The 27,569-nt window shown below is 31.2% G+C and overlaps 1 protein-coding gene across 3 annotated transcripts in view; it reads right to left on the reverse strand.

The window, feature by feature from the left end:
* The window catches only part of LOC145276693 (uncharacterized), a 164,803-nt gene that overhangs the window by 66,810 nt on the left and 70,424 nt on the right, over positions 1-27,569 (reverse strand). For 2 of the 3 annotated variants that reach the window (XM_080127882.1, XM_080127880.1), the window contains 4 exons: positions 17,608-17,751; positions 12,915-13,154; positions 9,058-9,213; positions 751-839 (listed from right to left, as the gene is read on the reverse strand). In XM_080127882.1, the coding sequence (XP_079984008.1) occupies positions 751-839; positions 9,058-9,213; positions 12,915-13,154; positions 17,608-17,751 (629 nt within the window). The remainder of the gene's footprint in view (positions 1-750; positions 840-9,057; positions 9,214-12,914; positions 13,155-17,607; positions 17,752-27,569) is intronic. The other variant, XM_080127881.1, reaches the window with a different exon arrangement.

The raw sequence follows: 27,569 nt of genomic DNA on the forward strand, positions 1-27,569 counted from the left end.
ACATATACACACACACACATTTATATACACACATATCCATATACACACATATATATACACACATCTATATATACACACATATGTATACATATATATATACACACATATATATACACACATCTATATCATATATATATATATACGTATATATATATATATACATACATATATATATACACATATACATATATATATACACATACATATATATACATATATACATATACATATATGCATATATATACATATACATATATATACATATACATATATATACATACATATATACATATATAATTATTCTTTTATACCTACAGACACTTATGTTTCATGCTTTCTGCCAGTCAAGAAATTCAAACCCAACCACGAAGGTACCTTTGACTTCATTTGCTTAGCCTTTATCTGTGGGCCACCAAACAATTGCCACCAATCAATTGCCACGCGAATGGAGGGAATTAACAAATAATAAATGCACAGAGTATTCGAATGGCAAAGCCGTGAATGTTGCATAAACGTTAGTTTACAATTCCACAGACAGTGTCCATCCTTAAGTATTCTTAAAGGGGCTTGATTATCTATAATATAAACGGACTTGTTGCATAATATTTCGAGTGAAATCGATACATGATGTAGATGTTTGAATAAAACTTATATGCGTTCTCATTGAATTTGTTTCCTGCGTTTCCAGACTTTTGCCAAGAATCCAAATAAGACACAGCTAAAAAATGGTGATTCCAACAAAATTCTTACTTCAAAGACTCCATTAATGAATGGGTGTAGGAAATCTGCAAACTGTACACATCTCTGTGGAATTTCAGTTCGGTTTTCAATGCTTGGATCTGAAAAAAGTATAAAAGTTGTTTTGGTGAGCGAAGAAAGAATTGTAATCGATAAGAATGTTTTGGAATTTTTCAAAGGAATCAAACACAAATAAACTTGATTTTGTGTCAAAATAATAGGAAGAATGCGAAGAAGAAGATAAAGGAAGGAGGCGAAGAATAAGGCGAAGGAGAAAAAGAAGGGAGGTGTTTATGTTTATGAAATGAATCAAAACGATCTTTGTGAAAAAAATAATAGTAAGAAGAAGAGAAAGGCAAAGAAGGCGAAAAAGAAAAGACAAGAAGAAACAGAAGAAAAAAAATTCATAAGCTGCAAAAAAAAAAAAATTTTTTTAAATAAATAAAAGAATCCATAATCCTACATCAACATTTTAAAAGCTGCTAAAAAACAAATTATTGATTGCAACGAACCATAGTAACTAATTTGTCAAAGAGCCTGGTTATGTAGCATTAATTATAGTTGTGTTGATTCAGTTTGCTCCAAAGGGAATATTAAAGTTGTGTTGAATATTAAACTGACAAGCTGTCCCCAATCGCATATGAATCCCAATTAAAGGAGATGACAACGTTAGTTTTTGCAATTTTCTGCAAGGAGGTCTTTCCATCCTCCCATACAACACTGGGAGGTGGCAGTGGCTAAGTGCTAAACAATTCAAACTGACAACCTGGTTGTGCCAAGTTAGAATCTGGTTCCACAGAAACGCTTTCAATTAGGGATGTTGACAACATTCACATGGTCCTCCCATAAGTACCGGATGTATCTTTCTAGAAAGAGTTTAAACTAGAAAGATACAGAGGAAACGAATGCCAACATACAGCAACTTACTCATTTGGTATTGCCCAGGCTTAATATCATTTATTTGTTTATATATTTTTTTTTACAAGGGAGTCAAGGCATGAAGGCCACTCCTTGAAGATAAGGTTAATGAGTGTACAGGGGACAGCTCAACAAGAACTTGTTTACATTGGAATTGAAGACGACCATATTGTTGTTAGCAGGAAAGAAAACCAGTGGAACAGAGTTCCACAGGTGGGCAGTTCTAGAAAAGGAGATTTGTTCATGGAATTTGCATTTTGATTAAGACACAGATAGGAAGCAAGGGAAATTGTTGATAGTGGTTGTAGCTAGATGAGTGTTTTTGTGAAGGTTTTGCAGGATAGGGTCATGGATTCTAGCTCAAACAAGCACTTGCCATGAAAATTACGATAGCATAGGGACAAGCTTGCAACGTCTCTTTTGTGGGAAAGAGGTTGCAGGGAAAAGAAAAGGGCATCCTCTACTAGGTTTTGAAGTTGGTTTTGAACTCTATCAAGGCAGAATATGGTATTCTGAGCAACTCCTGCCCACTTGTGGCAACAGTACTCCATTTTAGGAGATATCTTACTTTTATACAGGTAAAGGATTGTGTCAGGAGTGATAGAGGGATCTACTGAAGTGCAATCATTTTTTCAGAAATTTTCGAAACAGATTTGATATAGGTTTTCTATTTCAGATCAGACCCAGAAGTTGTCCAAGCCTTGAGATGAGCGCCATTCATAACAATTGGGGCTAAGTGAGTATTAGAGCATTTTTGGTGAACAGATAAAAGCTTGATTTTGGATGCATTAAAATTAACCTGCCACCTTTTACCCCATTGTACCTCGTGCACAAGGTCGGAGGAGGGAGAATCAGAAATATCTTGCTAGTTATTGGCATTTGAAGTGTTGCCATAGATTGTAGTGTCATCTGAACGTCGAGGCTTTACTTGCACAGGAGCACTACGAGTTGTGATATGATGTCGTACATGATGCTTGATGTCTTCCATGTGGGAAAAGGGTTGGTTGAGCTCAGGAAATTGGTTTAACAAGTCTGCGAAAATTGCATCTGACGGACTTGCCATGCGGATGCTTAATGTTTCACAGGAAAGCATACCACAGTGAGAAGAAAGAGAAGTCTTTGAGTCAGATAAACAACGTCTTCTTAGATCAATCGAAAGTTGAGAATGGGAAAGGAAATCAACACCAAGTATAGGTGTCTTTACGTTGGCGATGATGAAAATCCATGGAAAACTGTATCAAAGTTCAAGATCTAGAGTGAGTGATGAAGTATCAAAGATTCGGATGGAACTGCCATACATGGTTTTGCAGGGAAAAAGAGTATGCTGCTGAATTGTCATATTGTGTAGGAGGTAGTACACTAACAATGGCACCAGTATCTACAAGGAATTTCCAATGCGAGAGTGCATCGGATACATATAATAGATGACACAGCTGAAGAGATGGCATAGAATTTATTGTGTAATGCCACCAGTCTACCCGTTGTCCAATATTTTGAAGGTGCAAGGTTCGTTGCCTTTGCATGCCTTCTCCGTGAAACGATGATAGTAACACCAGGTGTAACGTGAAACGATGATAGTAACTGTGGTTAGAAGCAAGAAAGACAAGTCTTACCGTGGGTGCTCAGCGAGTGAGTTCAGGCGAAGAAAAGGAAGAACAAACATGGCGGCCAGCATTTTTATTTCATCCGTTCTCACGTAATCTCGTGTGCGTGAAGATGGAAACTATAAAACGATGTTCATTTCTCAGTGCTGGGCGATTGTTCCCGATCAGGCAGGAGAGAAGGCAACGAGAGTAGAGACAGAGGACTGTAGCGATAATCTTTCTTGAACATTCCGTTTGTGTATTTGAGGTGAACCCCCCCCATTATACTTCAGTAACACCAGGTGGAACGTGAAACGATGATAGTAACACCAAGTGGACCGTGAAACAGATCTGTGTCATTGAGATGTCTGTCTCGAAAGTTGTGTCTTTGGCTAGGACGTGATTGTCTGTCTGCTATGAGAGCCTGTATCACTTTGGTGAGAGCAGTGATTTCTGCAGATTCTGGGCTGGAATTGGTTGCAGAGGGCCTGGCAGCAGTTGAGTCATGACAGTGGTTATAGCTGGCATGTGATGATAACTACCGGCAAGGTAGTCAGCAATAACAGTTAACTGTTTGAGGTCCTCGTCTCCAACAATAATGGACAGTGTGTGGGACAATTGTTGTGGCAATTTGTCTAACCACAGTTGCTGAAGAATATTATCGTCCATAGTGCTTCTGCCACTGGGAGATAAGCCGTTGAAAAGTTGTTTCAAGCTGGCAGTCTTTGTTCAAGAAAGGCTTGTTTCGTCTCCGAGAGGCGTTTTGGAAATATCCTCAACTTCAGATACTTTTGTAGACAGAGTTTCCACTTTCTGGACTGAGGAATTGATTTTTCTATAGGAAAAATAGCATCCATTTGAAAAATATGCAATTTTTGGGCATTGTAACCAGGCATTTTAAAGGAAAGAAGGCTCTCTACAGTACGGAAACATGCTGCTTCTAGGCTATGTTGATGCAGAAAAAAGACTACAAAATTAAATTATGTTGTTTTTTTTTTTGTGTTTCCATGGAAAAAGAAAAATATGAAACCTTTTTTATTTATTTATTTTTATATATATATATATATATATATATATATATATATATATATATATATATATATATATATATATTTTAACTGGATATTGTTATTTTGTTTTTGTTATTATTATTACTGTTCTGCGCACACATGGGTGAATAAAATATGGCGGACACTGCATGAAAACTGCTGAACATATGGGTAGGGGTATGTGCGTGTGTGTTGCCATCTTGGAAATTTATGACGAAACGTATACATTTTGGGGGGGATGTACACGGTAACAATTATTGATGAGAATAATCGAAATGTCTGTTCGCAGGTTAAACTGTTGTTGGGTCACCAATCTTGTAGAGGATAAATACATGTTCTCGACTCCGACATCAAAATACGACAACAAAGGACTAATTTACATATATACGAATAACACATTTATTTATGAACAGTGGAATAAAACATAAGAGCGTGTGTGTGTCTATGTGTACATGTGTGATCAGGCATAGTTCTGAATCATTCATTAATGTTGTTGGAGAAATTAAGTTATCTTATCTTGAAATATGTATACATGCGTGGAGACAGAAATTTGCTTTTTGATTACATGTATTTTGGAGAGAACCCGAGTCATGTCTGATCATGGTCATGTCAAGGTAAAAAGAGAGAGAAAGAAGGAAAGAAACAGGAATGGAAAGAGAGAGAAATAAAAGGTCAAGAGGAAGTGACCTGCACGCCTGTGGAACTCTGTTCCGTCTGCCTGCTTCCAACCAGACTACAACTTGGATGTCTTCAAGTCCAATGTTAACAAATTCCTAATGAACCGCCCCCTTAAGTAAACACTTCATCAAATCTCCACACTAACGTAATGTACTTGAAATAATCCTTATCCCTGAGTGGCTTCCGGGCCTTGATAAGTGGTGATCACTATGTAGAAAAAAAAAAAAAAAGAAAAAAAGATGTCAAAAATGTCAGCTGTCAGATCAACCATGGTTTATTTTGTGTATGCGTGTTCATGCCATGCACAATCCTGTTATAATGGTTGCAATAGTTCGCTATACATACATGTCGATGAATGGACTTGGAATGTGATTCTGGATAGAGAAGAGAGTTGATCCTAGGATAAATCTTTCAGGCACGTCAGCATTGATACTTTGAGTTTCAGACTTCTGTGTATCGATGACTGCTTGTAAAAATCTATCGGAGATAAACGATTCGATGAGAAGACATTTTCAGCTATTCTATAGCTGTAACTCTTGTAGAAGTGGACTTTTATGCTTTTGATATGAGGAAATCCCCGTCGATAGATTCACTGATATTAGTATGATGAATATGTTCTTGTTCTAAGTTGTTAGAGCAAAAAAGCTACAACTGAGCTCTCGTTTATTTTTTGGGAGTTGAATTTTTTTATTAGCAGTGATTTTTTTTTAATTCTTAGATTATATAGATCTCTTTCTGTGGTTTCGAAGCAAGTAGACAAACATGTTTTTGTGCATTCCTTCTTGTGATAAAGTTTGTTGATTATTTGCTGTGAATTGTGACATGTGTAGTGAATTAGACAGAAGAAAGTATGTATAAAAATCTTCACGGTAGTATCAAGCAAAGAGACTGTTTAACATCAGATCCTCTTAAATTTAATTTCTGGATTTCATCACCATTTTATGGTCTCAATGAATTCATATATACTAACAAACACAATTCTTTTTATTCAAGAGAGACATTTTTGATCAATTTATTTACACAAACATCATTGGCTACATATATGCATACATGTTTCAGTTCAATTTCTTTCTAAATGCAACCTTATTAGGCCGTTTATCTTAATATATCAGTTTGCTAAGGTTGTATTTCGAAAGAAACTGTAATTGAAACATATATGCGTATATGTAGTCAATAATTTTTGTATAAATAAAGGAATTTATACTGTATATATAAATATATATATAGTATACATATGTATATAGTATCATAACTTATGAGATGTGTGCGTGTATATATATATATATATATATATATATATATATATATATATATATATATATATATATACACCCATACAAGGATGGGTAATATGAATATCCCAAACAGAAGACACAACATTTATTTCCCCTTGTGAAGAGTAAAATTAAAATATAACGATAATAAACCTTATGTCTAGAATTCGTATTGCAATTTTGATCAGAATTCATTCTCGATTCTTGAAAAAAATCTAAAATTTAAGATTCAAGCTTAAAAGAGTTTAAACGAAATTTAAAAATAGAAAATCTTGCTTAATTTATGTTTAACTCAATGAGTGTGTATAAAAAGATGTATAAACAAGGGGACCAAACTGTGTATATGTCATATACATGTGTCTATTTAATATTCGTTGCATGGTATAAAATGTTTTTCTAATGAATGTGTTACAATATTTTTTACAATATAATGGGGTATGATCTTGCAGAAGTCGGGAAATTCTATTTATAAACGATGCTGCTAGGAACTGACGAATCAAATTAATTCACATCCTGTTACCAACCAATCAGAATACAGAATTGCTCCATAAATATTAAACCTTTCTGGAGTAATTTCGCATATGTTTTTCTTCTTCGTGTCAACACGGGAAGAATCTTTTGCTCTGTGGATTCCAACTCGAGAATTGTCTACTGCAAACCAGTCACCTCCCAGGACTTGTATAGAATAACGAACCATCGGAAACTGTTCTGTCTACTGCAAACCAGTCACCTCCCAGGACTTGTATAGAACAACAAACCATCGGAAACTGTTCTGAAACTAAACATGGCTTATACTTCTAGAGAATGTGTGTATGTAGAGTGTATATACGTTTGTATATATACATATCACAGCCATGTATATACGTGTGTTCGTCTATGATCGTCTAGTACTGTGATCATCTAATTTAGAGTTTGTTGTGTATGTACATTTAATTATAGTTTATGACAGAACAATAATATACAGAAATACCTTTACAACACAAAAGACTAATAACCGGAACATATTTGGTCTTGTTTGATGGAAAGCTGCAAGGGAAATTTTTCCCGACATGATAAAGCCTCAGGTTTTATTTTCAGCAACTTTTTATTCTAAAGTGTGTTTTCCCTTTTTGAAAAGTTGCAACACTGAGTCTGATTATCGCCATTTTTGCTCACCTCTATTGGAGCCATCATAATCTGAAAACCATCCTTGTCCCTCTCTCAACTCCAACTGAATCTGTTTGTATATCTTCAAACTAATCCTGGTTATGACCTAATTCAACTCACATCTTTTAACATGTGACTTTTCAAATCAAGTTTTACTATCTGTTAGAAACATTTTGTTTAATAACACTGATTCTGACTATAGCCATATCCGCCCCCCCCTCTACTTGGATCTATCTTAATCCGAAAATTGTCTCTGTCCCTGATTCATCTTTCATCTCTCTCGTATATCTCCTAACTTTCTTGTATATATTCAAACTAATCCTGGTTATGACATAATTAAACTCACATCTTTTAACATGTGACTTTTTGAATCACGTTTTTCTATCTGTTCAAAACATCTTTTGTTTATCACCGCAGTCTTTCTCTTGTTATTGTTCTATATTAATCTAAATATTTTACTTAACATTCCTTCTCTCAAAACATTCTCTCTGCATACCTTTTTCTACATGACAGTTAATATAATAATAATGTCATTATCTAACATTTTACTTTTTAATAATAATAGTCGATATAAGAAAATCAGCAAGGCAACCCGATGTCGCCCCACATAATCTAACACCGGTTCCTTATCACCATTGCTTCAATGCTCAAACACTCGGCTTTCTGGAGAAAGCCTGTGTCAGTGACTGCCATTTTACATTCAAAATTCACCAGAATCTCGCAAGTTGTTTTAAGTGTCATTAAAGTAAAACAGAAAGAACACAGATTGAGTAAACACTAATCTTTGTTTTGGCAGAGATTCTATGATCACACCACAGCCGCTTTTCTAGTGTTCCAAATGCCGTGGTGGTCTTCTGAATGTGAACACGCACCTCCGCATCCAAGGAACCATCTCTGGAGACTGTGCTACCTAAGTCCACAAATGTGTCTACAACATGTAGCCTTCTTTCTTTACATATACATTTGATTCAATGCATGGAGCACCAGGTGCAGGTGTGAAAATCACTTTCGTCTTCTTAATGCTGATAGTTTAGCAAAAGGCACACATGCTGTTGAAAAGCAATTCATTATATCCTGCATGTCTCGTTCTGAATGAGGCACAAAATCAGCATTATCAGCATAAAGTAGTTCTCTTACTAAATCTCAAAACATTTGTGACTTGGTGTTAAATCTTCTTAGATTCAATACACACACACACACACACATATAGATAGATATATACACACACACATACTCATACACACACACTCACACACACAACAGAACTTTGAAACAAACATTCTAACACTCGTGTTTATTTCTTATTCAAAAACTTCCAACTTTCTTTCAAAGTAAATTTGTAAAATTGTTGATAAATATATTTTGTTTGTTAAATTCATGTTTTCTTGCTTTCATTTACAAAACTCCATTGTTAAACAGTGACTCATTCATAACATTCAGGTTTCTATCTTTCATTTGCAAATTTAGCTTCATTTATATTGTTAGCATTGTTCTTGACAATTGTTTCAAAGATGCTATTATCATCAAAATACATTGTCCAAAGCGAAGAGTATCACTATATAAAATTATATTCATTTCGAAAAATGTTAACATTGAGTCAACTTAAGAACTAAACTAAGGTGATTTATGAAAAAAAAAAAAAAGAAATACAAGAAAAGGGAGATAACTTGCCTGCAGTTGAAGCATCCATTGCTTGTGATTGACTGCCTTCATCAAGGTTTCAATAGTTGCTTTTATTTTACTATTGTTGGAAGCAGCTTTGGGAAAAGAAGCCATCACATGCTCAACAGTGACTCCATTTTGAAACAAAGGTCTTCTTAAAGGACCCTGAAAAGGACAGCAAAGAAAGCAATGAACTGGCATCTCCTCAAGTACAGATAAAACATGTTAACGTGGAGCGCCCAACGTTGCCCAGTCATTAAAAAAAAAAAAAAAAAACGGTACTTGGGTGGCATCAGCCAGAAGTGAAATGGAAAGCAAAATTTTGTAAGTTTTGTAAACAATAAAAAAAATGAATAAAAAAAATTTGATGCTTCTGGACATGAACTTAAGTTAGTAAGCAAACGCATTATCGATTGGTCCAGAAGGACACAGATGCTATTTCGATGCAAATTTAGCTTTTTAAAACAAGAACATAATGACAGCTCACGCATGCGCAGTTTGCAAACTGTGTTGAAAGTAAGGTTTTTACTTGACCTCCTTCAAACAAAATGGCATTTCTACATGAAATAATTGATTTTTTTCCAATTTTTCGATATCTTTTTATCCAAGAGATCACTCTTTCTAATGATACCGCATTCATGCTTGTACACTGTTGATGACAAAAGGTTTTAGTGGACATACAAACACACACACAGACTTTTGAGATTCATTTAACAGATGATTCAATAACAACATGAACAAGATGAAACAATTAATTCAATTTATAAAACTCATGAAATAGTCTAATCAATTTGTTCTTCCTGACTTCAAGTGTAATTTCTATGGACATTCTTTGCAAGGGTTTCCCCATCTGTAAAACATTACTGCAGAACAGATTCCCTTCTCATTATAACTTGGTGTCTCTAAATCTAATCTTTCATTTGACAATAATTTTCATCTCATTAACCCTTATCATTGAGTGGCTTTTGGCCTTAATGGTGACATCAATAGTAATGTCAGCTGTTATTTCCATCAGTTGACCTAGATTGTTGAAGAAGGACCACCATTGCTGCCGGGCATATTGTAATTTCTCTTTTATTGCAGAAACACGTAAAAGTGGCTCCACTCATTCTGACTAAAATATTATGGTTTCTCTCAACATTAATAAATAAGTCATCAATGTATAATCTTTTAAGACGCACTGCAGAAAGCTTTCTAAGATTGAATAGTCAGACATTCAGATACATAAACATGATATTGCTCCCTAAAAGCGTTTTCAAGTAATTAAAGGCCGGATATTCAATAAAGTTAGTTCGACATCCAACCCAGCTCTATCTTCCATTGGTATTATGATACATCTTCTAGAATACAACCTATACTAAACGATTGTAAAACTGTTTATATAAATAATACAGAAAAGCAGAAACAAAAATATAGATTGTTTGCTAATGTTATTTTTTATTTGATCTTGACAATCTCGGAAGAAAGACAACTATTGCTGCCAGGCATATTGTAATTTTTCTTTTATTGCAGGAAACACGTAAAAGGGGTTCCACTCATTCGGACTAAAATATGGTTTCACTCATTAATAAATAAGTCATTAATGTATGGTTCGGGTTAGGGTTTCTGTATAATTATGAAATTAAACCAAATGAATAGGATACAAAAAATTCTATTCTTATTTTATTAGTTGTTTGACAAATTCTTTGCGTAAAAGACCTTTAGAATGATTCCAGAAAAAAAAAACAAATGACAAAGTGCGAACATGTAAGCCGTCAAACTCAACACACAAACATGATATTGCTTTAGAAATAATTTTCATGTATTTAATGACCGGAGATTTACTAAAGTTTATTTGACACAAAATCTAGACCATTCATCTCTATATAAATAAAAATGAACTTATAGAAAATAGAGTTGTCAATTTAAAGTTTGCTGCTTCCAAAAAACACCATATATATATATATATATATATATATATATATATATATATATATATATATATATATGGTGTTTTTTGGAAGCAGCAAACTTTAAATTGACAACTCTATTTTCTATAATTGCACATTTGGCAACTATCGGTTATTTTGATTTTAACTTGGTTTGACAATTCAGCATAAAAAGACTAACACCCATGCAGTGTTTGCAAATCGTGTAAATTTATTTTATTTACATTTGATGAACTAATACTTTCACAAAATGTCAACTGACCACCTCATTCATACGATTTAACCCCATTAGATTATTTTATTTGGGGATATATAAAGTCTCATGTCTATGCAGATGAACCAGACACAGTAGACTATTTGAAAGACAACATTCAACACATTATTGCTGAAATGCAGCCCAATTTAATTTGTAGAGTTTATGAAAATTAGACCTATAGATTATGCCACATACATGCAAGCCACGAGGCTATATGCCCGAATTTGTATTTAAATTATAACTACCAAAAATTAATCCATGGAATGAATTACGTATTTGTATAATAAAAATATCATCCTATAAACCTGTCTTTTTTCTACTTCTTGATGAGAAGCATTTGACTTGAAAATGCCAAGGCCTAAATAGGTTATTTTTTTCCTTTGTCCTTATTGGTCTGATGATGTAATAAAGTTTTATTTAACTTTGAATTCTTTTCCTTCACTTTTTTATAGGATGCAACAATAAAATTGTTGCCCTAGAAAAGACATGATTCCATTTCCGTTTGATAAAAGCCAGTTTTCTTTTTTTTTTTTGTAAACCATGTATTAGTTAGTTAGTTAGTTGTGTACAAATCCCCAGAGCGATAGGAACCTTCTATCATGTCTGGAAGTGACACAATGTTCAATAAGATTGGAGATGTGCCACTCTACAACGCATGCTCTCTACTGATCCAAGTTATGACAACAGGACCATTGCCAGCACCCTCAAAATGCATCAATAGATTGCCATGAGTAACAGGGACATGCTCAGAGTGATAAAAACAAAGTTTCCAGCCACGGTTATGGCCTTTGGTGTGGTTTCAAGTAAGCATTACATCATGCTACTTCACATCTTCAAAGTTGGCTTGAAAGTCAACCCCTGGTGCAATCAAGTGTCTGCTGGCAGACCCTGAGTGTGGTAGCAGGACTTGGCACCAATCCACAAGTCCAGAGACCCAGGTTTGGCTTCACAAGGAGTGCTACGACTTTGTACACTTTTCTCACTGCTCCCCCCTCCCCCCCCTGACCTAAACTCGCTGGACTACTTTGTTTTGGTCATACGTTGAGAACATCACCAACATGACCTCCTACAACACCAAAGCCAGCCTGATCACTGAGTATTTGCCGAGCTCCCACCAGCGCTTGTGAAAAAGGCATGCTCCCAGTTCCAGACCTGTATCGAGGTAGTGATTGAGGCAGAAGGTGGCTACATTGAATAGATGTCAGCTCTACTACATAATCAAGTTACTTGAATTGATTTTTTTAAAATAAAGCTGTAGTGTTGTTTTCTTTAGGGCAACATTTATATTGTTCCACCCTCTATTGTAGTCCTTTTGTTAAAACTGTTAAAGTATTTATCGAAATAATCTGATTAATGTAGTGTGAAAATATATCTGGTTATTATGGTTTATCTCCAATATCCTTATAAGAGTCTGTGATAGGTTTCCATTGTATGGATGCCCGACGTGAACGAAAACCCCACAATATCATTATACTATCTTTAGACAGAACAGATACTACCCTTGGATCCTAACCAAAAGACCAAAAAGGCATATTTTAGTTTTAAAATAAAGTTGTAGTGTTGTTTTTTTTATCATTACTTATGCATTCATGCAAACAATTCAACAGCAGAAAACAAAACCATTAAATCATTGTTGGCAATGAATCGCTAAAATATCCGATTATTTCAAAATGTCTATTTACCCACGGAGCAGATGGATGAAGCATGCTCAAATCCATGAGGTTTTCCGACGATTCCTGCAACAACCGACAACATTTATTCATTTGATCAATGCGATGATGTTTAATCCCCATCACCAAAAAATCCTCAGATATTATTTCTTTTTGGATGGCGCCACTGGTCAATGTTCTCTGGTCATTCATAGATTGCTGTAATTGGACAAGTTCTCGCAGAAGACTGGACAACTGACTTTCCAGTTTGGCCTTTTAAAATAAATTTTTTTAAAATATAGAATGCATTTAGGATTGATTTACATTTGTTTTGTTGATTTGAATATAACTTGACCGTTTGAAAGTGGTCAAAAAAAAAGGATACATGGTAGAAAAAAAGGATACATGGTAGAAAAAAATGGTAGAAAAAAATGTGAATATAAAAAAAATCTATAAAATATTCTGCTTTTTCTTTCCTTGGGTAATTCGTATGTTAGGTTTTGAAAAAGATCAAATACAATTTTTGGAAGGCCAAATTGGCTCAAAAAAAAGCCAAAGGTCAAAAAAAGAAAGATCACTCTCATATTCTTGTCCAGTGTTGCCAGGTTGGACTTTTTAAAGCCAAATTTCGTAAATTTAGCCTTTTTTGGAGCAGTTTGGCTTTCAAAAAAGTGTATTTGTTTTTTTTTTTTTTCAATTTTCAAAGCATAACATACAGAGTAACTAAAGATATATTTGTCAGTCCAATATATTTCTCATTCCATGGATGTTCCACAGCTCCTGCTAGTAATAATAATTCAGTATGATTTTTAGCATAAACTTGATTGTATATTAATTTTGGAAAATCCATAAGAATAGAAGAAAAGTGTGAGATATTGAAATATGAGGTGCCTCCAATAATTTTCCAGACTTTTTAGTACAGACATTTAAAATTGTTGTAGACTCTTGACAATTCAGTATCTTTTCGTATTGCTATACATCTTATGAGATGACTGACCAATTTTTATGATTTCAGATTCACATGAACAGCTACAGCGGGAATTGGAATGCACCCTACTAAAGCCTGATTGTCACAGCTGGTGAATTTCAAAAATGCAATCTGGATGTGAGGACACTTTAGAAGAACGATATGCAATAAAATTCTGTTTTAAACTTGGAAAAAATGCTAAAGAAACGTATAGAATGTTTCAGACTGCGTTTGGACCATCTTGCATGAATCGAGCACCAGATTTTGAGTGGCATAAGAGATTCAAGGAAGGTAGGGAGTTTGTGAAGGATGATGAGAGGTGTGGGAAGAGTAAGGAAGTCACAACACTAGAGTTGATTGGCCAAATAAAGAATCTCATGGATAAGGGCGTTGTGTGTCTTTAGAGACAATAAGTGTATAGTTTGATGTCAGTGTGGGAACTGTACACAATCATTTACAAAGAATTGAAGATGTGGAAGATTTGCATGAAGTTTGTCCCAAGAATGTTCAGAGAAGATCAGAAAGAAATTTGACCAAGATGAGTATCAAGACAGTTCCTCACTCTCCGTATAGTTCAGACTTAACTCCTTGTGACTTTTGATTATTCCTTAAGATCAAGGAAAACCTTAGAGGCTGTTGTCACAAGACAGTTAAAGAGATGAAAGCAACTGTGACAAGGTTCATTGACACACATAAACAAGAGAACTTCCATAGAGCCTTCCAGAAGTTGTTGAAATGATACAAGTGCATTGCAGCCAGAGGAGATTACTTCAAAGGAACTAGATTTTCATGTGTGTACTAAAAAAGTGCACATACGAAAAAAGTCTGGAACCTTATTGAAGGCACCTCATATATTTCAAGCATATCCATCATACTCTAACCCCATTATTATACGGCAATGAATGAGGACCCACGTGTACTAGTATGACACAATTATTTGCCGGGGAGAGTCACTTGGTGTGTTCAGGTCATGGGGGCGGTTCTGGAATAGAAAAGAAAATCTTATTTAACTGTAAATGTTAATTTCAGCTTAAGCATGATAGACCACAGAGAATGCTATTTTAAAATTTAGCATGACTGGCCTATCATGCTCAAAATTTAAATAACTTTTTTCCAGGTGCTTATTCAGATTGGTACCTATTGTGATAAACAAAAATGAAGAAAAACTTTCACCATGTACATACTTGTCACAAAAACGGTATATTGTCATAAAATGAAAATAGTATATTGTCACAAAATGAAAATGGCACATTGTCACAAAAATAGTATATTGTCACAAAATGAAAATAGTATATTGTCAAAAATTGAAAATGGTATAGTGTCACAAAATGAAAATGGTATATTGTCACAAAAATAGTATATTGTCATAAAACCCATTAAATTATCGCCCTATTAGCCTCCTCCCACTTTTTGCCAAAATATTTGAGACCTTAATTAACCATGCTCTAGTCCAGCACCTTACAGATGCTAAACTTCTGACCGACCAACAATATGGATTTAGACAAGCCCGTTCCACAGCAGACATCCTCACTGTAATCTCTGAACGCATATACCATTCACTGGACAAAGCGGGAGAGGGCAGAGCGGCGGTAGCTCTAGATATATCCAAGGCTTTTGACAGGGTATGGCACGAGGGTCTTCTCAGGAAGATTAGATCATACGGTATCACTGGTAGAATACTTAACATAATTAAATCCTTCTTAGATAAGAGAAAAATCCAGGTTGTCCTCGACGGTCGTACATCTAAACAATATGATATAAATGCGGGAGTGCCCCAGGGATCTATCCTTGGACCTCTGCTGTTCCTGATATTCATAAATGACCTCCCTGACAAAATTGACTCTGAGATGGGTATATATGCTGATGACACCACACTCTATAGCAGGCACGACAGAAAAACAAATGAACATATATCTAAAGTAATGGCAGAAACACTAGAGGATGACCTCCAATCAGTAGTGGAATGGGGACAAAAATGGATGGTCACGTTCAATGCCGCCAAGACAAAACTGGTTTCATTCAATAATTACAAGAAACCTTCTCTACCACCTATAGCAATGGCCAACGACTCTTTATCTGAGAGTATGTCTCTCAAGCTCCTTGGCCTAACGTTCACAGGAAACATGAGCTGGAACAATTACATCGAGAGCATTGCCAGGGCCGCTGCGAGGAAGGTGGGCTCTCTCTACCGTGCTAGAAAACTTCTAACATCCGAAAGTATCCTGTACCTCTACAAGGCCACTATTCGCCCATGTATGGAGTATTGCTGTCATATTTGGGCTGGTGCATCGGCTACTAGTCTCTCGCTCCTTGACAGGTTTCAAAAGAGAGTCGCAAATCTGATAGGCCCTGAACTGGCATCTAAGCTTCAGCCTCTGTCCCATCGTCGAAACGTTGCATCCCTCTGCCTGTTCTACAAGTATTATAATGGTGAATGCTCTGATGAACTGCAATCACTTGTGCCCCCACGACGTAAACACCCTCGAGAGACCCGACAAGCTGCAAAATCCCACCCCCACACTGTAGAGAACCCTAGATGTAAAGGATCTTTCTACTCCAGTAGTTTCTTCCCCAGAACTGCTAGACTTTGGAATTCCATTCCAGGTCACTGCTTCCCCAACTGTACTGACTTGTATAAGTTCAAGTGCAATGTGAACCAACATCTCGCTGCCCAAATTCCTACATAGTACCACAGTAGATGTTTCCCCTGATAGTAGCCCCCTACACCAAAGTGGCAATGTGCCTTGTTTGGGGTGAAAATGTAATAAAAAAAAAAAAAATAAGTAAAAAAAATAAAATAAAATAAAATAAAAATGGTATATTGTCACAAAATGAAAATGGTATATTGTCACAATTGAAAATGGCATATTCCAAAAATCACAGAAATTGATAATGTAGTTTTTTTTTTTTTTTAAAAACAAATTTGTCATTTTTTACTAAGTGAAGGCTAAAGCCATTTTTAATATTCTGTAATTTTGCTTTTAACTTATATAAAATAACCCTTCTAAAAAATATTTTTATAATTTGAAAATTTTATTTTCTGAAAAATAAAAAAATTTCATGTTACGTTAATAAAATACTGATATTATATCCCCGCCCCCCCCCCCCAAAAAAATTGAAATGAAAGTAGGTTATCTACTTTTGATTCTTTAATGTCTGCTGCTTTTTCCATCACATCAACACAAAATTTGATTTTCTTGAATAAAAAAAATACTTGCTCAAATAATGTGATTTTTGGAATATTTCATCTTCATTCAGTAACTGGTACATAGATCATACAAACTTTTCTGTATTTTCTTTAAGTGCCAATCTGAATAAGCACCTTTTTTTATTCAGTAGTAACAATGTAAAATTCAAATATAATTGTCTTAAATCCTCAACAAACTTAAACAAATCCAAGTCTTTGCTTGGACGGGATTTTCATTGACTGCAAATTAACATAAACCTTTCCTTCTTCATCTAATATAACAGGGTTCAAACAAATTTATATTTAACAAATGTTTGCACAATTTTTATCTTAACATAAAGTTATGTTTCTTAATTTTTAGATGAGGATTGATAATTCATATTATGCGTATCATTTGGACTACAGTTCTCATGTTAGTGTAGGCGACACTCAAAATACAATTCAGTTAGATAGAACGGCAGCATACTGTTTGAAATTCTCTACAGATTCTGGTGTTCAACAAAAGAAGGTCAGAGTGCGAAAAACATTCAAGAATTCAAATCGTATGAATGAAGAAAGTTCTGTAAACGAACCACAAATTTCAGATTTAGATGTTCCAGCTTTCCAGTCGAGGCATCAAATAGATTTGTCTGTGTCATTGGTGTATTTGTATTGTCATGTGACATAAGGCAGTCTTGCAGAAGCGTTGCTCTTAGATTGCTGACATCCGTCATTTTCTGGAAAAAAAAAAAAAGGTGAGAATAGAATGAGAAGATTCTACAAACAGAAGAAATTTTGGTTGAATTTTTTGGAAATGAGGTGGAATCATTATTTGTTTTGTTTTTATTCGTATTCTATCCAAACAAGGTACAGTGTCACTTGGACATAAGGGGCTTACTACTTGGGACCATATCTACATATAGGGAGTTGAGCAGCAAAATTTTGTTCGCATTACGTTTAAATTGCTGCATGTTAGTACAGTCAAGAAAACAGGAAACAGGGAGAGAATTCCAAAGTCTAGCAGTTTGAGGGATGAAGATATTAGAATAGAAGGCTTTCCAACATCTAAGGATCTCTGTAGTGAAGAGGTGGGGTTTTGCATTCAGTAGGGGTTCTTAGGCCGAATGCTTTGTTGATATTGCGAGATGTTTCAGCAGCTTTTCAGCCATTGTTTGAATTGAAATAAGAAAATTGTGCGAATTTACTTTTTTCCATCTCGTATTAAACGTTCTGAAAAGAAGACACAGTTGTTATAAAAAGATTAGAAAGAGCAAAAAACGCTCTTTAAAATGATATATGAATTAAAATGAAATCATAATGAAAACTCATTTGAAAATACATCATTATAAATTCCATAAGAACTTTCTTCTCAACCTAATACTGAAATGGCATAACGAGACGGAAGATCTTTTCTAATGCTCTAAATATGAATGTGGCTTGATATGCACAAGAAAAAAAAACGAAAAAGTTTTGCAAAAATTCTCATTTGCATTAATTATGTTTTACTTATTTTGTCACGTTCCGGTAACAATCAAGACAAACACGGTGTATTTAATAAAAGTCTCTTACAGAAATATATAGCTTGATGCTGACGCCATAACTGCCACAAATAACGGTACTTTCTTTCTTTTCACTGCAGAAAACTATGACACAACACCACCACCCCATCCCCCGCTCCTCCCTCAATATAAACAGAAAACAGTAAAATCTCCTAAAATCCCCCCAAAAAATATTAAAGAAAAGAAATCCCCCCCCACAAAAAAATACTTAAAAGAAAAGAAATTAGTATTTGTGCGCAATAATTATCTAAATTAAATGTAATGTTTACAAATACTTTCTTTACAAGGACAGAACTTCTTAAAAAAATGTAAACAAAAAAAAATGTACACTCAAAACGTCCGCAGAGCCATGTGCTGAAAACGAGGCATGCTCCTCCCACCAAAATGTGCACGAACTAAAATTTGAAAACAAGGCTTTTCTCTGCGAACAAGAAGGGGGTTAGTAAGTTTTGGCCATCTTGAATTCTTATGACTCGTAAAAAGTTAATATTTGAGATGAAATAAAGAGCGTTTAAAACTACTTTAAAACACTAATAAATGATTCAGGTTGCAAAGTAATTTTTATAGCTAATGTTAATATTTATTTGTTGTATTTTTTCATTTTTGACCATTTTTCGAATCTATCTACAAACCCGATGTTTCGATTGTGATGATGATGTTGCTCCTAGAATGCAATGTAGCATGATATTATAACGACTTAACGCGTCTAAAATTGTGTTAAAAAATTACATAAGATAATGGCTAAAAGCTTAGATGTAATGACTTAGTATGTGGTATCTGTTATTGCAAACCTACTTTGGTCCAGAGAGGAATTTTTGAAGTCAAAATATTATATAGGAGATAAAATCGGATACTCAGAGAAGAACCGTGTTAAAGCTGCAACAATCATAATGAAGGTGGTGCCATTGACCGGACAGGATTCAAACCCAATACATCGTAAATCTACACTGGCATCAACACAATTTCCAGTCACACACTTAAATAGAACTAGTAATTTTTTTTTTACAAGGTATCACCACTTATTAAGACCAAGAGGCCACTCGAGGATAAGGGTTAAAGAGTGTACAGTAGAAATTGGACAATATAGTAATCGTTAGTAATGGAGATTCGGTAAATCTGTTAACTTATATGGAACGGCTCATCAAAAACTTGTTTACGTTAGACTTAAAGACAACCATATTAAATATATTTAATAGATGTTAAGGAAACTTAAGTTTGTTGTTGGGAATTTCCCAACTATGTATGGTAAAAAAATATTGTGACGTCAAGAAAGAACACAACACAAATGAAAAATGTTATAAAAACTTTATTCATAGGAAAGAGAAAGAAGAAAGCCATGTTTTGCGGAACTTATCTGTGAGATTCGTCCTGTTAAGTGTATGTTTCTTGTGTCCAAAATGGTTGGGTTGAGGAAAAAAGCAAGCCGCAAGTTTTTCTGTACTGCAGTTGGTGTCAAAAAATCCCTGCACGTGTCAAGTGTTAAAATGACGGAAAGAGGTGATGGGACGTGTTGTTTTGGGGGTGCACAACAAGCAAAAGAGGAAAGGAATTTGTAAAATCCGTTCTCATCAGCGTTGGTGAGGACTTAAAAAGGAAGCCTGTGATTGGTTGTTTTTCATCCAATTGCAGAGCACCTAGTTAGTGACTCCCAAATAATTTCCATATTATAGAAAGCAATATAATGCAAAGTTGTAATGGATAAAATATTAATTAATACACTATATTTATTGATAGAATATATTTATTGATACAATATTGTAATGGAATTGGTAATAACCTAAATGAGGGGAAATAAAGAGCTTACCTCGGATACGTCTGTTGTTGTGTTGCAGAATCGCGTGTGCTCTTGCGCGATTATGCAAATATATAATTCTAGGCTGCTGAGAAGCAGTCAAGCAGTGTCCTGCAGATTGTGTGTAAGTGATTCTGGCGGTTGGATTGTTCTTTGTGACGAGCCACGAATCTGCGAGAAGCGAGTTTTCTTCTGCCTTTTTTTTTGTCTCCTTCTTTCTCTACGGTCAGTATACAGCCAAGAAGTTCCTCTCTTCTAGAGGTGGGCGGTGCAGGGCGAAACTGACTATTTCCTATCTTTGTTCCTGATTTTTGCCTACTACATTTTGCTACTTATTAATACAACATATTTATTAATATGATATATTTATTGATATAATATATTTATTAATATAATATATTTTTTAATACAATATATTTATAAATATAATATATTTATTGATATAATATATTTATTAATATAATATATTTATTAATATAATATATTTATTAATACAATATATTTATTAATATAATATATTTATTAATATAATATATTTATTAATACAATATATTTATTAACATAATATATTTATTAATATAATATATTTATTGATACAATATATTTATTAATATAATATATTTATTAATACAAGATATTTATTAATATAATATATTTATTAATATAATATATTTATTGATACAATATATTTATTAATACAAGATATTTATTAATACAAGATATTTATTAATATAATATATTTATTAATATAATATATTTATTGATACAATATATTTATTAATATAATATCTTTATTAATATAATATATTTATTGATACAATATATTTATTAATATAATATATTTATTGATACAATATATTTATAAATATAATATATTTATTGATACAATATATTTATTAATATAATATATTTATTGATACAATATATTTATTAATACAATATATTTATTAATATAATATCTTTATTGATACAATATATTTATTGATACAATATATTTATTGATACAATATATTTATTAATACAATGGATGGTGAGTCCAAGATTTTTCCGATTCCAATACAATTACTGATTCTGTTTAAAATTTCAAATTATGATACAATTACTGATTCCAATTCTTTACAAATGTTTAAATATTTAGCTATGGGGTTGTCTTTTCTTTGGATGCGGATTACTATACATATCTGTAAGATGTATATTTTCAGTAATGTACGAAATTACACTTGTTGTTCGTATTGGGAATCTACATGTATTAGTTTTACTGGCAGTTCAAAATATATAAATATTTATTATTTTATCATTTTAATTGAAAATTAACTTTTACATTGATGATTGGATATATAATATATATAAATGGCCATAGCCCACGCAGAAATACTGATCACATTATTATACTGGTAGACATCACTTTAAACTCTCAGCCCCAAGTTGAAGAGCCATTGCTAAAAAAACAAGATACTTCAAGAAGGTTTCAAGTATCACATTATAAATGCTCTATGAAGCATTATCTTTTCTCTTCCTATGAAACAGTTTGAAAATGAGACAGCTGAATGGTTCAAAGCAGCAATTGAAGCAGATGTTCCCGAACATAAATTCTATAGCAAACACTATTCTCCTCAATGGTTCACTTCTACTTGTGCAACAGTCATTGCCCAAAGGCAGCACGCATACTGGAGACTTAGCCAACATAAGTCAAGGACAAATAGGCAAAGGAATACTAAAGCCGGGTATAATTCTAAGAAGGAAATAATTGCAAGAATGATATAATTCTAAGAATGGAATAATTGCAAGAATGATATAATTCTAAGAATGGAATAATTGCAAGAATGATATAATTCTAAGAATGGAATAATTGCAAGAATGATATAATTCTAAGAATGGAATAATTGCAAGAATGATATAATTCTAAGAATGGAATAATTGCAAGAATGATATAATTCTAAGAATGAAAGAATTGTAAGGATGAAATAATTGTAAGAATGAAATAATTGTAAGAATGAAATAATTGCAAGAATGAAATAATTGTAAGGATGAAATAATTGTAAGAATGCAATAATTGCAAGAATGGAATAATTGTAAGAATGGAAAAATTATAAGAATGAAATAATTGTAAGAATGGAATAATTGCAAGAATGAAATAATTGTAAGGATGAAATAATTGTAAGAATGAAATGATTGCAAGAATAGAATAATTGTAAGAATGAAATAATTGTAAGAATGAAATAATTGTAAGAATGAAAAAATTGTAAGAATGAAAAAATTCTAAGAATGAAATAATTGTAAGAATAGAAAATATTGTAAGAATGAAATAATTGCAAGAATAAAAAATATTGTAAGATTGAATAATTGTACGAATGAAATAATTGTAAGAATGAAAAAATTGTAAGAATGAAAAAATTGTAAGAATGAAATAACTGTAAGAATAGAAAATATTGTAAGAATGAATAATTGTAAGAATAGAAAATATTGTAAGAATGACATAATTGTAAGGATGAAATAATTTTAAGAATGAAATAATTGTAAGGATGAAATAATAGCAAGAATGATATTATTCTAAGAATGGAATAATTGCAAGAATGAAATAATAGCAAGAATGAAAGAATTGTAAGAATGAAAAAATTGTAAGAATGAAATAATTGTAAGGATGCAAAAATTGTTAGAATGAAATAATTGTAATAATGAAATAATTCTAAGAATGGAATAATAGCAAGAATGAAATAATAGTAAGAGTGGAATAATTGCAGGATTGAAATAATTGTAAGACTGAAAAAATTGTAAGAATGGAAATATTGTAAGAATGAAACACTGTAAGAATGAAAAAATTGTAAGAATGAAATAATTGTAAGACTGGAATAATTGCTGGATTAAAATAATTGTAAGAATGAAATAATTGTAAGAATGACAAAATTGTAAGAATGAAATAATTGTAAGAATGGAATAATTGTAAGAATGAAATAATTGTAAGAATGGAATAATTGTAAGAATGAAATAATTGTAAGGATGGAATAATTTTAAGGATGGAATAATTGTTAGAAGAAACAAAATTGTGAGAGTGCAATAATTGTAAAAATGAAACAATTGTAAGAATGGAATAATAGGATGAATGAAATAATTGTAAGACTGGAATAATTGCAGGCTATAACTAATTGTAAGAATGAACTAATTGTAAGAATGGAAAAACTGTAAGACTGAAAAAATTGTAAGAATGGAAATATTGTAAGAATGAAATAATTGTAAGACTGAAACAATTGTAAGAATGAAATAATTGTAAGAATAAAATAATTGTAAGAATGGAAATATTTTTAGAGTGAAATAATTGTAAGAATGAAATAATTACAACAATGGCAAAATTGTAAGAATGAAATAATTGTAAGAATGAAATAATTGCAACAATGGAAAAATTGTAAGAATGAAATAATTGTAAGAATGAAATAATTGTAAGAATGAAAATATTGTAAGAATAAAACATTGAAAGAAGTAAAAAATTGTAAAAATGGAAATATTTTAAGAATGAAAAAATTGTAAGAATGGAAATATTGTAAGAATATTGTAAGAATATTGAAAGAATTGAAATTTTCACAATTTTTTACATTCTTACAATTTTTTCATTCTTACAATGTTTCACATTGTAAGAATGAAAAAATTGTAAGAATGGAAATATTGTAAGAATAAAATAATTGTAAGAATGAAATAATTGTAAGAATGAACATATTGTAAGAATGGAAATATTGTAAGAATGAAATAATTCTAAGAATGAAATAATTTTAAGAATGAAATAAGTGTAAGATTGAAATAATTGTAAGAATGAAATAATTGTAAGAATGTTATAATTGTAAGAATGTAATAATTGTAAGAATGAAATAATTGTAACAATAGAAAATATTGTAAGAATGAAATAATCGTAAGAAAGGAAATATTGTAAGGATGGAATAATTGTAAGAATGAAATAATTGCAAGAATGGAAATATATGTAAGAATGAAACAATTATAAGAATGAAATAATTGTAAGAATGCAATAATTGTAAGAATGAAATAATTGTAAGAATGAAAATATTGTAAGAAGTAAACATTGTAAGAATGAAAAAATTGTAAGAATGGAAATATTGTAAGAATGGGATAATTGTAAGAATGAAAACATTGTAAGAATCACATAATTGAATAAATGGAATAATTGTAAGAATGAAATAATTGTAAGAATGAAATAATTGTAAGAATGAAATAATTGTAAAAATGGAATAATTGTAAGAATGACAAAAATTGTAAGAATGAAATAATTGTAAGAATGAAATAATTGTAAAAATGGAATAATTGTAAGAATGAAATAATTGTAAGAATGGAATAATTGTAAGAATATGGTAAGAATATTGTAAGAATGGAGATATTGTAAGAAATATTGTAAGAAATTTCATTCTTACAATTATTCCATTTTTACAATTATTTCATTCTTACAATTATTTCATTCTTACAATTTTTCACATTGTAAGAATGAAAAAATTGTAAGAATGGAAATATTGTAAGAATTAATTAATTGTAAGAATTAAATAATTGTAAGAATGAAAATATTGTAATAATGAAATAATTGTAAGAATGAAATAATTGTAAGATTGATATAATTGTAAGAATGAAACAATTGTAAGAATGAAATAATTGTAAGAATGAAATAATTGTAAGAATGAAATAATTGTAAGAATGAAAATATTGTAAGAATGGAAATATTGTAAGAATAGAATAATTGTAAGAATGAAATAATTGTAAGAATGAAATAATTGTAAGAATGAAACAATTGTAAGAATGAAATAATTGTAAGAATGAAAAAATTGTAAGAATGAAATAATTGTAAGAATGAAATAATTGTAAGAATGAAATAATTGTAAGAATGAAATAATTGTAAGAATAAAATAATTGTAAGAATGAAATAATGGTAAGAATGGAAATATTGTAAGAATAGAATAATTGTAAGAATAAAATAATTGTAAGAATGAAATAATTGTAAGAATGAAATAATTGTAAGAATTAAATAAGTGCAAGAATAGAATAATTGTAAGAATGAAATGATTGTAAGAATGGAATAATTGTAAGAATGAAATAATTGTAATAATGAAATAATTGTAAGAATTGAATAATTGTAAGAATGAAAAAATTATAAAAATGGAATAATTGTAAGAATGAAATAATTGTACGGATGGAATAATTGTAAGAATGTAATAATTATAAGAATGAAATAATTGCAAGACTGGAATAATTGCAGGATTGAAATAATTGTAAGAATGAAATAATTGTAAGATTGAAATAATTGTAAGAATGAAATAATTGTAAGAATGAAATAATTGTAAAAATGGAATAATTGTAAGAATGAAAATATTGTAAGAATGGAAATATTTTAAGACTATTGTAAGAATATTGTAAGAATGGAAATATTGTAAGAAATATTGTAATAAATTTCCATTCTTACAATTTTTTCATTCTTACAATGTTTCACATTGTAAGAATGAAAAAATTGTAAGAATAGAAATATTGGAAGAATAAAATAATTGTAAGAATGAAAAAATTGTAAGAATGAAAATATTGTAAGAATGAAATAAGTGTAAGAATGAAATAATTGTAAGAATGAAATAATTGTAAGAATTAAATAATTGTAAGAATGAAATAATTGCAAGAATAGAATAATTGTAAGAATGAAATAATTGTAAGAATGGAATAATTGTAAGAATGAAAATATTGTAAGAATAAAATAATTGTAAGAATGAAATAATTGTAAGAATGAAAATATTGTAAGAATGAAATAATTGTAAGACTGAAATAAGTGTAAGAATGAAAATATTGTAAGAATGGACATATTGTAAGAATGAAATAATTGTAAGAATGAAAATATTGTAAGAATGGAATGATTGTAAGACTGAAATAATTGTAAGAATGAAAATATTTTAAGAATGAAATGATTGTAAGACTGAAATAATTGTAAGAATGAAAATATTGTAAGAATGAAAATATTGTAAGAAGGAAATAAGTGTAAGAATGAAAATATTGTAAGAATGGAATGATTGTAAGACTGAAATAATTGTAAGAATGAAAATATTGTAAGAATGGAATGATTGTAAGACTAAAATAATTGTAAGAATGAAAATATTGTAAGAATGAAATGATTGTAAGACTGAAATAAGTGTAAGAATGAAAATATTGTAAGAATGGAAATATTGTAAGAATGGAAATATTATAAGAATGAAATAATTGTAAGAATGGAAATATTGTAAGAATGAAATAATTGTAAGAATGGAAATATTGTAAGAATGGAAATATTGTAAGAATGGAAATATTGTAAGAATGGAAATATTGTAAGAATGAAAAAATTGTAAGAATGGAAATATTGTAAGAATGAAAAAATTGTAAGAATGAAACATTGTAAGAATGAAAAAATTGTAAGAATGGAAATATTGTAAGAATGAAATAATTCTAAGAATGAAATAATTTTAAGAATGAAATAAGTGTAAGATTGAAATAATTGTAAGAATGAAATAATTGTAAGAATGTTATAATTGTAAGAATGTAATAATTGTAAGAATGAAATAATTGTAACAATAGAAAATATTGTAAGAATGAAATAATCGTAAGAAAGGAAATATTGTAAGGATGGAATAATTGTAAGAATGAAATAATTGCAAGAATGGAAATATATGTAAGAATGAAACAATTATAAGAATGAAATAATTGTAAGAATGCAATAATTGTAAGAATGAAATAATTGTAAGAATGAAAATATTGTAAGAAGTAAACATTGTAAGAATGAAAAAATTGTAAGAATGGAAATATTGTAAGAATGGGATAATTGTAAGAATGAAAACATTGTAAGAATCACATAATTGAATACATGGAATAATTGTAAGAATGAAATAATTGTAAGAATGAAATAATTGTAAGAATGAAATAATTGTAAAAATGGAATAATTGTAAGAATGACAAAAATTGTAAGAATGAAATAATTGTAAGAATGAAATAATTGTAAAAATGGAATAATTGTAAGAATGAAATAATTGTAAGAATGGAATAATTGTAAGAATATGGTAAGAATATTGTAAGAATGGAGATATTGTAAGAAATATTGTAAGAAATTTCATTCTTACAATTATTCCATTTTTACAATTATTTCATTCTTACAATTATTTCATTCTTACAATTTTTCACATTGTAAGAATGAAAAAATTGTAAGAAT

This window comes from Euprymna scolopes, chromosome 5 (assembly GCF_053919585.1).
Source record: "Euprymna scolopes isolate OS-2025 chromosome 5, ASM5391958v1, whole genome shotgun sequence".
NCBI lineage: Eukaryota > Metazoa > Mollusca > Cephalopoda > Sepiida > Sepiolidae > Euprymna > Euprymna scolopes.